The 12,177-nt window shown below is 39.2% G+C and overlaps 1 protein-coding gene across 2 annotated transcripts in view; it reads left to right on the top strand.

Annotated features, from left to right (window-relative positions):
- Window positions 1–12,177, top strand: part of MAPKAP1 (MAPK associated protein 1) — a 232,579-nt gene that overhangs the window by 38,263 nt on the left and 182,139 nt on the right. For both annotated transcript variants that reach the window (XM_024762289.1, XM_024762288.1), the window contains one exon: window positions 3,271–3,419. In XM_024762289.1, the coding sequence (XP_024618057.1) occupies window positions 3,271–3,419 (149 nt within the window). The remainder of the gene's footprint in view (window positions 1–3,270; window positions 3,420–12,177) is intronic.

Genomic DNA, 12,177 nt, shown 5'->3' with positions numbered 1-12,177 from the left:
AAAGACTCATTGGCTGCTGTGTTGAGAATAGACAGTGGTCTGGGTTGGGGTGGGGGAGGCAAGGGTGGAAACAAGACCAGTTTGAAAGTGGTGGTAATAATCCAGCTTTGGTAGCTATAGGTGGTTCTGGATTATCTTCTTAAGTTTCTGTTGATGGATAGGATGTGCGAGAAAGAGAAAACTGGAATGACACCCAAGTTTTTTGCTTGGCAAAATTGAGTTGCCATTAACTGAGAAGAAAATTGTGAGAGGGGCGGGTTTGTGGGGAAGATCAAGAGTTTGGTTACAGACGTGTAAAGTTTGAGATACCTATTGGACGTCCAAGTGGAGGTGCGAAATATGAAGTTGAATCTATAATTTTAGGGAGTCTAGGAATAATCATTTAGAAGTTATCAGCATACAGAGGATATTTATTTAGGTTTTCCCTTATTTATTTTTTTATTGAGGTATGCTGTACATATATTGAAATGTATAGGTATTAAATGTACAGTTTGATGACTTTTGCCAAACATACACCTGTGTAACTAGCATTCCAGTCAAGTATACAGCATTTCTATACCCCAGAAAAGTTCCCTCGTGCCTCTTTCTAGTTAGTCTCCTCCCCAAAGGCAGTCATTGTTCTGATTTGCATCACTGCAATTTAGTTTTGCCTCTTGTAAAATGGTGTTTACCTATTTATTTTATTTTATTGGCCCTGCCATGCAGCTTGCAGGATCTTAGTTCCTCAACCAGGGATCAAACCCTGGCCCCCGGCAGTGAAAGCCCAGATTCCTAACCACTGGACCAGCAGGGAATTCCCTAAAGTGGTATATAAAATCGTAAGGCTGGATGAGATCACTGAGGGAGTGAATGTACATAAAGAAAAGGCCCAAACACTATGCCTTGGCTAATGCCAAAGATTTGAGGGAAAAAGGAGGAAGAATCAGCAAGGAGACTGAGAAGGAGTAGCCTGGACAGCAAGTGAAGAAAAGGATTCCAAAAAGGAACGAGTGAAATGTCAACTGCTACCAAGAGGTCTTGTAAGATGAGGATTAAAAATTGACCAGTAGATTTAGCAACAGGGGAACCATTGGTGACTTCGTTGAAAGGTGCTTTGATGAAGTGGTGGAGCCTGAATGCCTGATTGGAGTGGGTTTGTGTGAATGGGAGGAGAAAAATTAGACAGCAAGAATATAGACAACCATTTTGAGGAGCAGAAAAATAGGGTAGTAACTGGGCGGGAGTATGGAAGTACAGGAGATTTTTTTTTTTCTAATGAGTAGTATTTCAGTATCTATATGCTGATGAGACTGACCCAATAAGAGGGAAAAATTGAAAATGGAAGCCAGATGGAAGAGAATTGCTTGATTGTTGCCCGTGAGTCGGCAAGAGTGGATGGAATCTAGTGCACAGAGGAGGGGCTGATCTGATAAGGGCATAGGCAGTTCATCCATGTTGTGATGGGAGGGAAGGTGGGAGGAAGTGCAGGTGAGAGCATGCAAAAGTTCTGTTTTGGTTGTTTCTGTTTCTCCGTGGTGTAGGAAGCAAAAGAGGAAGTGGGAAAATGTCACAGGTTGAGGAGAGAGGTCTAAGTGTGAATTAGTCTGAGAATGGAAGAGTTAATATATCATCACTTCACACTTAACCCTACTGATAACAGTAGAGTGACTTGGATAAGGAACTTATGTTTGCTACACCTCAGTTTCTTCACGGAGCTGTTGGTAACCTGTCTTTCAGGATCATTGTGAAGATAGGATGAGAAGACACCTGGCATTGTTCCTGGCCCCTAGTAGGTTTTTTGTTTTTGCTTTTTCCTAGTAGGTATTTAATAAAGGATTATTCTTTTCCAAAGTGTAGCAATAAAATTATTGATAGAGTACAGGTAGAATAGTACTTCCAATATTTAAAATACCACTTCAATAGTAATCTAAAACTTTTTCAAATGTGCATTAATCTGTTGGTATTAATATATAATTAACATATTAATCTGTTGATCACATGTACTTATATATTCAGAATCTGGAATGGATAGTCAAGTGCCACATTTTAAAAAAGAATTAGATCCTTTTCTCCTGGTTTGCCACTTAAATCTATAAGGACTTGTTTGATATAGTTCCCCCACTGGTTTGTTGAAAATAATTTTGTTACCTTTTTAAAAAGTTCTAAGTGACTATTTCACGGTTATGTTTGATCTCAGTTCAAGTTGGCTATGCTCAAGAATGGAATGGGTTGAACTTATTTATTGCACATTTTAAGATCTATGATTGATTCATTTAAAGTGTAAAGTTTGGAAAATTTCTAACATCACAAAATATAAAGTATAATGAACCCCCATGTACTTATCATCCAGCTATCACCTTAAATGACATTCAGATTAATAGAGAGAATGAAATGATCTTTGAGAAGATATGGAACTAACTTGTCTTGGTTCACTAATGAATAAGTGCTGAAGGTTTTGATTTAATAACTTAATCTGAATTCCTTCAATCATTATTTTATTCATTGATTCATGCAACAAAATTTATTGAAGGTCTACTTTGTTCATTAGTGCCTAATGGCTAAGAGCCATGGCTGGGTGCAAATCTGAGCCCTGCTACTTACTGGCTGTGTGGCCTAGGGCTAATCAAAATATTCTACGCTTCAGTTTCCAGTTGACCGAATTGAGATAATGGAAATATCTACCTCATAAGCTTGTTATGAGGATTAGATGAGATACATTGGTTTGCTCAGTAAATGTTAGCTATTATTATTAAAAATACTCTTTCTCCTTTTCCTCCTCCTCATCTTTGTCATCCAGATTATGTGCTAGGTGTCATTGGAAAGTGTGAGAGGATTAAGAGGTGGACCTTGACCTTGAAGAACTAGAACTTCAAAACCACATATTAGAGCCAGGAGAGATCTTCAAGATAATCTGGTTTGACAAGTCCAAAGAGGTTTAGTGAATGGTCCAGTATCACACACCTATCTGCTAGTGGCAAAGCCAGGCTGAATCTGAGGTCTCACAGCTGTGGGCATTCTTACAAAATGGCTGTTCTGTTGGCTTGTCTGCCTTCTGCCCCCTTCCTTAAACCCTAGTCTTTCTAAGTTGACAAACCTGACCTATGTGTTTTTCAGTGCTCTGCTCTTTCAGTGCACAGACATATATGTGAGACTTTTTGCACGTATCTGACCTAAACATGTCTTGGACACTCCCTCCTCAGGATTCCAAGGAAGACTTTTTAGGGAAGGTGGACAGGCTATCTCTCTGTGTTGTAATCACAAAGATGTTTTTATCTTCCTCTTGTATCACAGCCCAGGAGTTAAAGTCACTATTTGAAAAAAAGTCGCTCAAAGAGAAACCTCCACATTCTGGAAAGCAGTCAATATTATCTGTACGCCTGGAGCAGTGTCCTCTGCAGCTGAATAACCCCTTTAACGAGTATTCCAAATTTGATGGCAAGGTAAGTCAACGTGAAGCTGTCCCTTTCGGGAAAACCTCAGTTGGATGGAATTATTGTTGGTTGTTATTCCTCTTCTTATTAGATTTAGATTTAGGGTTTCAAAAGGGACTCAGTAAATATAGAATGTCACTCACATTTCCTAAGACTGAGGGTGTAAAAAGGTGTGGATTTGGGCTTAATGTGGATTCCATAGTAATATATTTGGGAGGATGAAAACAAAAACAGTCTGAAGATACGTGTGTGTGTGTGTGTGTGTGTGTGTGTGTGTGTGTGTGTGTGTGTGTGTGTGTGTGTGTGTTCCTGTTCCTGTTTTATCTCCTAAGTATTTCTCTCCTAAGGTTTGGGTTAGTTGGGCTGTGATTAATCAAGGTCTGACTGTTTGGAAAGCCATGAAAGTGGTTCTGGGAGATGGTTTGGGTTGTCTTGTCTGATTCTTGATTATAACTCCAGAAATTGTAGAGGTGAGAGCTTCATTTCAGAATTCTAAGACATTGCTTTGCATGTCAGTGTTTTATTGAATCTTGTTGTCTGACACTGGCTATGCAGGATGACTTAATTTTTTCCTGTTTGTTCTGACAATTTGCAGTTGCTAAATTAAAGTGTGTTTGTTTTCCTTTTAGAAAAATGGCCACTATTTTAGGTGGAATATAGTTCTATCAATACGTGCAGCACCCTCTCTTACCCATTCCCTGCCATTCTTTGTCTCTGTGCTGAGCTGAGCTGGGTTTCTTTCAGGACAGTAGCAGTTGATTTTTATATTTATTGCCATTATGTTTGCTGTCTGGCAGTGGTGTGGGTGTGCTGAGTGATAGCTTGTTGCCTGGAGGGATTGTGTACAATTTGTCTTATTTCAACACCATTGCAATTAATAAAGATACAGCTCTTTGCTTATGTTTGCACTTTTTATAATCAAGTCCTGGTTATATGCTGGTTCTGTCAGTTGTCATCTGAGCAAGGAGATGTTTTTTTCTTTGAAACACTTTCACCTCATACAATTCAGCATGTTTCCATTGGTTTAAGTAAGCATATATGGACATTGGCACATGAGGTTATTGATGTTGGCGGGGAAGGAGAACAAAAACTAGAAACAAAATGCATAAATAGCATAAAATCCTAATATGCTCAGGAGTTTTCTCCAAAAAACATAAGAAGGTACTTCCAGTAAATTAGAGATTGTATCCTGTGAACTGCTCTTCAGCCTGCCCCTGCCACCTTTTCCTGTTTCTTCTTGTGGAATGCAGCAAAGAGAAGGAAGGGTCCCCCTAGGGGACAGGAATGTCAGCCTCTGGAAACTAGTGAGTTGGACTGTAGGGGATTTTTTTGTTAACTACTACAATCGATTCATTTAGATATGTGAGATGTTATTATTGGGATTAGGTTACATGGCTAGAATTTATTTGCTTCCATTGCCTATCATCTCATTGTTTGAGGATGCAGTTAATTGCTGGAGTAATTAGTATTTGATAATGCTGTGATGCCAACAAAGTAGCACAGATCTTTTAAAATACTATATTCTAGAATTTTCATTATACTATTAGATTCTATTATAAATTACTTAGGATTATCCAAATCTAACCTTGTTAGAAGGTTGTGAACTCTGCTTGTTATATATACCTAACTTGAAATTAAAAAATAAAATAAAGAAGCCATTTCCTCAGTCACAAAGGAATTATTTTTGCTAGATATGTGTTTACACTTACGACTCTCGATGTTTTTGTCATATCAGGTCTATTTGTAATCAGCAAAGGATGTGAGCATGGCCCAGTCACCACTGCACAATTGATTAAGAAAGATTTATATATGGATAAGTCTGTCTTGTGATGCAGTGCTATTTTTTTATTATCCTACATATTACAATTGCTAAAACACAGTTAAACCCGTGTTCTCATCTATTATTTAATATTGATGCATTTGGCAGATGTGTAATGAAAGTGGCTTAATATTTGAAGGATATTGTATTGTACATATTAAATTAGTCTATCTTTGTGAAATGCATCAATATGATATTCAATGACATCTCAATGATTAATAGAGAATTATACTTGAGTCAGGCCTTTTCGTAACCTAGAAATTAAAATGACTATTCAAATAACACCTCAAAATGATGAAATTAGCATTTTGTGATTGCATAATAATGGGATTGTAGTAGTTATAACAGCACCATGGCTGCCTCGAGAGTTAAGATCATGTCAACCCCTTGATAATAAAGCCTTTTCTGTGAGAGTCGACTTTAATAATTTCCAGATTGATTCTTCCCATAAATCATTTGACGTTCAGCACTAAATTTTTGTTACTGTTGTAACTTAGAATTATTTTATTTTTATTCAGCTCATATTTAAGAAGTGAAATGAGTGTCCTGTTTTAATGATTCACCATCTTGTCATTGAACTTCCTGTTTCTTGCCTCAAATGTAAGAGTTTCTCATGATTTTTGACAGTCCCCCCCCCTTTTTTTTGCAAAGGTTTGTTAAAGCCAGTAAAATATGTGGTTCTTTCCACTACAAATATTCACAATGCTTTTCTTGGGAATAACGCTTGCCTTATTTACATAATTAACTGAGTTACTTAGGTCTCTTGGGCAAATGGTACATAATTGGGGAGAGAAGGGGACAGGGAAGAGTTTGGGGTCTAATTAAATATGCTAAAAAACTACTTAATTATCTATTTCCTCAAGAGACTAACTGCTGTGAAATCCTCCTTATGATTAAACTAGCATTGGATTTGAAAAAAGGATTTTGTTTTTGGTGTGGCTTTACAGTTACATTGTAAGTAAGCAGGCATCTTTAAGGATTTGTGTAAACTGAACTGTTGGTTTTAGTGATTCTAAGGGTAAGCATCTCTTAGTTATTGTACTAAATTAAAGCGAATACTTTTAAATAGTTTTTGGTTCCTGTAGCTGGTTAATAATTTGATTTTTTTTAAACTGTGGTTGGTTAATAATTTCTTGAAGGCATGTAGTCGAGAGGGAAAGGCCGTACTTAGGTATATGCTTTATTGTAATTTTTACAGTTTTTTGATCAGGTTAATTACTACGTTTATATTATCTTTTTGACAAATTGGCAATGCTATCCGTGACTGTTTTAGATTCATAGGTTATTAATAACTCTGTTTACTGATCATTTGAAAAAAGACCAGGACAGATTGCAAGTGGTTTTAGGGAATGCTTAGCCGGACAAGGCAAAACCAGGCTCAGCCATCTGCCTAAATTCTTTGGGCTTGTTAAAAACAGGACTTCTGAATAGCTTCATTAACAAAACCAACCTCTGTTTTAGAGGTGAGGCAATAGGAAAATTCCTGTGCCAGTCTTTCTGATCTCACTGAAAGTGGGAAATGTTGGGCGTGACAGGGAGTTGCTCTGAAGCGATGAAGGAGTGACAGGCAGTAAACATTCAGCACTGATTTAAGTGCCCCTGAATATGTGGATTTCTGCCCTGTCTTTCTACCTTTTTCAAAAGAGGTCTTATTTTAAAAAGTAGCCCTTTTCCCATGCCTTATCACTTGAGAAGCTTTAGCTAGTACATCGTCATCACTATTTTGGTTAAACTGAGTTTATAAATATTATCATCATCAGTAGACCCTTAGAAGTTCAGATACCCATCTCCAGTCAGTACAGTTACTAACAAAGAAATGGTACTGATTATCAGTTGTGTCACCTCAGTCAGGTTTTTCACCTCACTGAATCTCAGTTTCTTTATCTATGCAAAGAAATTAAGAGTTCCTTCCTAACAAAGCTATTTGAGACCATCAAATAGGATAAAGCACCTAGCATGGGGAGAGGCAGTGTAATTTAGTTTGTAAGCAGATCTATTTTGTAGTAAGGTCTGAGTTTAAATCCTAATCCCACCACTTAGTGGTATGACTTCAGGCTAGTTACTTAACCTCATGAAGCTGCAGTCCTCGTACGTGGAATGAGTTGGTGGTAGTGTGTCTTCCTGATGAGTATTGAGATATAGCACATAGGAAGTGCTCAGCAAATACCCCACTTCTGCCTCTTTCTCTCTCTGTAAAGGGTGCAGGCCAGTGATGCTGTCTCTCCTTTGTACTTCATTAGATTGTTGACAGGATCGAGTGAGAGGAAATGTGCTCTTAAAACTAGGACTTTAGCATCATTACACAAGATGTACAGCAGACTGGGTGAAGGTGGTCCACTTGTAGAAGTCCAGGGAGTCAGTCCAGTGGGGTTTTGACCTTTAACTTGAAATAGGAAGATTAAGAGAAGTAATTACTTCCTTTTTTTGTTTGTTTGCAATGGCTATTTTTTAAACATCAGGTGAGAGGGTAGTTTGATACTAGTAATTGCTTGGCAGTTTAGTAAAATGTTAAATATTTTACTGTTTTGACTTAGCTAAATTATACTCTAAATATAAGGAGCATGTTTGCCTTGACAAGTGCTTTAAAAAGCAGAACCAGTGCTAGTTCATACAGACAACTGTGACTTTGATTGTGTTAACTTGCTAGAAAGTAACCATTTCTCTGTTAGAAACTGTTTTAACAGGGAAGCTGCAGAGAGCATGGGGGAAGGGATAATTCATGAGTGCTAATTGCTTGGCTGTTAATTTTCATAAGTGTTGATAGAAGCAGTTCCTTAAATTAAACTTTGTTTAAAATGTATCAGGGGAAATATTCCACAGTGTCGAGCCTGAAGTGAAAATTAATATGAATGCTGTGGCAATTAACACATACTGGTTAATAGCTTTTAGCAGCATTTTGGGATGATAGTCCTTAAATACATTTTTGCATGCTGCTCTTGTTCCAGCATTGTTCCAGTCTATGTCTGGATAATTATGAACAAATGTTTTCTACAATCATTGGCATTAAATAGCTCTCTTCAAAGGAAGTCACTTAAAACTTTGCAGAAAGTGTGAAGCCACTGAGAAATGTTGCAAACTCAGAAAAGGTCAGCGAATTGCCTTTAGAGGAAAATGCTCCTCATCTGAACTTGGAATATTTGCTATTATCGTGGGAATGGTCCCCTCTAATATGTTAAGCTACTTTAGTTTCAGGATCTCTTTCCGAAAAATTATAACCTGGACTTCTTAGTGCTGGTTGTTTCTAGACAACAGCTTTTGCTTATTGCTGCCTGAGCTGAGGCATGGCCTTGAGCCTAAGGACCTTCTGGCCTTTGACCTTGCTTCTTTCCTCTGACCAACATTTCTGCCCCCTCCCACCCCCCACCCCGATGCAGTTGGCTGCATTGGTCTCAGAGAGGGAGAGAGAAGGAATATCTAAAGTAACTCTGTATTTTGAATTAGGAGCTGTTTGTCTCACTTTTCTATTGGCTTTATTTTACATACCTTTTTCAGTAAAGGATAGTAAAGTCCCAACATCATTTCAGCAGTTAGTTTCTTGGCAACTTACCTCTGTGACTATATTTTGTTAGTCTTCCTTTTTATAGACCAGTTTTTATTAGTCTGTTCTAGTTCTAAAGCAAGATATTAGGTATTTACTACCTTTTTACACACCATGGTATACCAATAAAAGGACCAAATTCATTAATTTAAAAATGTGTTAAAAAAATTTTTTTAACAACTTTTTTTTTTTTTTTTGGTACGCGGGCCTCTCACTGTTGTGGCCTCTCCCGTTGTGGAGCACAGGCTCCGGATGCACAGGCTCAGCGGCCGTGGCTCACGGGCCCAGCTGCTCCGCGGCATGTGGGATCTTCCCAGACCGGGACACGAACCCGCGTCCCCTGCATCGGCAGGCGGCCCTAATTTTTTTTTTTTAATAAATTTATTTATTTATTTATTTTTGGCTGAGTTGGGCCTTCGTTGCTGCGCACGGGCTTTCTCTAGTTGCGGTTAGTGGGGGCTACTCTTCATTGCAGTGCGCGGGCTTCTCATTGCGGTGGCTTCTCTTGTTGCGGAGCAGGGGCTCTAGAGCACAGGCTTCAGTAGTTGTGGCTCACAGACTCTAGAGCGTAGGCTCAGTAGTTGTGGCGCACGGGCTTAGTTGCTCCACGGCATGTGGGATCTTCCTGGACCAGGGCTCGAACCCATGTCCCCTGCATTGGCAGGTGGATTCTTAACCACTGCGCCACCAGGGAAGCCCTAAAAATGGATTTTACTGAGATTATTTCCCCCTTACCATTATACTAATGCAGTGCTCTTCCTGTTGCTCGACATTATACTGAAAATCCTGAGGGCCGACTTTGGGATTTTTGCCTGGGTGGTATTCAAAACGAATTAAATAGGAATCTTACAACAAAAAGAAAGCATTTTCAAAAAAAAAAAAAAGCATTTTCAGCATCCTATTCTGAAGTTAAATTCTCAAGGCTTAGCTCTTAAAACTAGCTTATTCCACTCTGAGCTCTTTCTGTCCAGGCCTCATTTCTGCAGTTTGTTCTGAGCCCTGCCAGTCTGGAGGCTTCCTCTGATTGTGGAGCCATCTTCTAGAAACTCCCATCAGAGGTAGAATTCACCATCAACTCAGAGGCTTTTGAAAGGAAGGCAGAATTTTGCAGTGGGAAGAACATGTTTGTCAGGCTTGGGTTAGAATTCTAACTTTGCCATTTACTTGCTGTGTGATACTGGGCAAATCACTTTGCCTCTTTAAGCCTGTTTTCATATCTATAAAATGAGGTTAATGATACTTATCAGAAAATGTTGTTGTGAGTATTTAATGAAAATTATAAATGCATACATAGCAAGGTGCCTGGCATATGGTCAGTGCTGAGAGATGTATTCGTTTCCTTTTACCACATTGCCATTCATTTACTTCTATTTAGTGAGGGTCTACTATGTGCCAGGCACTATTAAGTAAAATCTGGATACAGTAGTGAGCAAAAACAGATCTGGTTTCTGACCTCATGAAGCTTCCTCTCTTGACAGGAGGTTAGATGTTATGTAAATAATCACCAAACAAAGTGTAAAATTGCAGTCACAGTATATATAATCAAAGCCAATTAATTACCAAGTTCCAGGAGAGATACTTGGGGCTTTTAGAGAGTTATTGTAAGGGCATCTGACCTAGTCTGGGGGGGGTCAGAAATGGTTATCCTTGTGAAGGTGCCTCTTGACCTGAGAGCTGAAGGCTAAGAACTAGCTAGGTGAAGTGTGAGGAGAAAGAACATACAGAGGATCTGAGGCAAGGGGGAGCTTGGAAATTCGGAGGAACTGGAAGAAAAGGCTGTGTGACTGGAGACCCAAGGGTGAGGTAGATTGTGGTGCAAGGTGAAACTGCAGGGGCAGACCACAAGTGGCTGGTAGAAGTGTCCTCTGTAATCTAAGAATATGGGAAAGCCTTGAACAAGTTTAATGAGGAGGGAAGGTAATGAGGTTTGTATTTTGAAAAGATCACTGAAGCTCTGCTGAAGGGAATACACTTGAGAAGGGTTTGTGAGGCTAGAGAGACCAATCAAGAAACATTTTGCAGTGGTCCAGGTAAGAAAGACGATAACTTGGGCTTACTTATTGGAAATGGAGGAGTAGATGAATGCAAGAGATATTTAATTGGTAACAGTGATAGGACTTGATGATGGATTGATTATATGGCAGGGAATGGGGGAGAAAGGAGTTTCAGGGATGATTTCTAGATCAGATTCTGGCTTGAGGAACTGAATAGACGATGATACCATCCCTGAATTAGGAAGCACTGAAAGAGGGCCGAGGATGAGGCAGAAGTTACCATCTTGAGCTGGTTTGGGCCTACTGATGACAGATCATAGCCTGTTACCATGTCCTTGAAGACACTACACATACTCTCTTTTGGAGGGGATAGGGTGCACCCTGTTTGTTTGGTTTGTATTTGGGGCATCTGAGGCAGTGGTCTCTGAGATGAGAGTGGGCTAGGAGGCAGGAGCCTCTTTTTTGCTTGCACTTCATAGCCAGCTTTGGAACTTTGGCTAAGGAATCGCCCCAGAAGTGGGTCACCTCTTCTCTGAGACAGGGCTATACTCTCAGATGCCTCACCCAGCTCATCAGGCCATTAAGAGGAGAAAATGAGAGAGTAATTTTAAGTGAGGCAGATGTCAGGTGTCATTTAAGAAAATATACTGATTGTAATTCTTGGACGTTAGGGGAATAAGAGGTAAAACATGGACATATTTTTGTTATAACGAGATTACTGTTGTGGTACTACCCTCTTCCTGGCTAATTAATTACAAGATTAGCAGGTGAAATCTGGTTGGAATGAATATCAAACACTGAGTCCCCAGGGAAAGCATGGGAGACAATCTGTTTTATAGGTGTGGTGGAGACTGGGGATGGTGGGATTTTATACTGAGCTTTCTCATCTGGGGCACCTCACTCTGCATAATTTGCAATGGAGAGATTATCTAGTCACTCAAAGTACTAGGCCCTGATTTTATTATCTTGAAAACAGCTATCCAGAAATATCAAATGACAGCTTAGGGTCACCCAGCTGGGCATAGAATCTAGGTGTTCTGATCCTTAGAGATTTTAATTTTCATTCTTAATGGCATTCATATTTACAAAATGGAAACCTGAGTTCAAGTACTGGAAGACCGTGTGGTGGAAAGAACACAGACATGAAAGATGTTTTAGCCCTGGCCATACTGTGGAGTCTGGGACAGGGCACCTCCCATCTCTCTGACAGAGCCTCAGTTTCTGCATGTTTAGAATTAGGAACTTGACTTAGGTGATCTCTTGGATTCCTTTTGGCTTTAAGATTCCATAGTTTTGTGATTGGGAGGTAATTGACATCAGTGACATGTAGAAGGTTATAGATGGGAAAACTTGAACTCTTAAAGAATTGATCTTCTACATATATGTTGCTACTTTCCTCTTTTAATTGATCATAAC

The sequence above is a fragment of the Neophocaena asiaeorientalis genome, unplaced genomic scaffold (genome assembly GCF_003031525.2).
Source record: "Neophocaena asiaeorientalis asiaeorientalis breed wild unplaced genomic scaffold, Neophocaena_asiaeorientalis_V1.1 scaffold78, whole genome shotgun sequence".
Taxonomy (NCBI): domain Eukaryota; kingdom Metazoa; phylum Chordata; class Mammalia; order Artiodactyla; family Phocoenidae; genus Neophocaena; species Neophocaena asiaeorientalis.
This window is presented reverse-complemented; position numbering and strand designations above follow the sequence as displayed.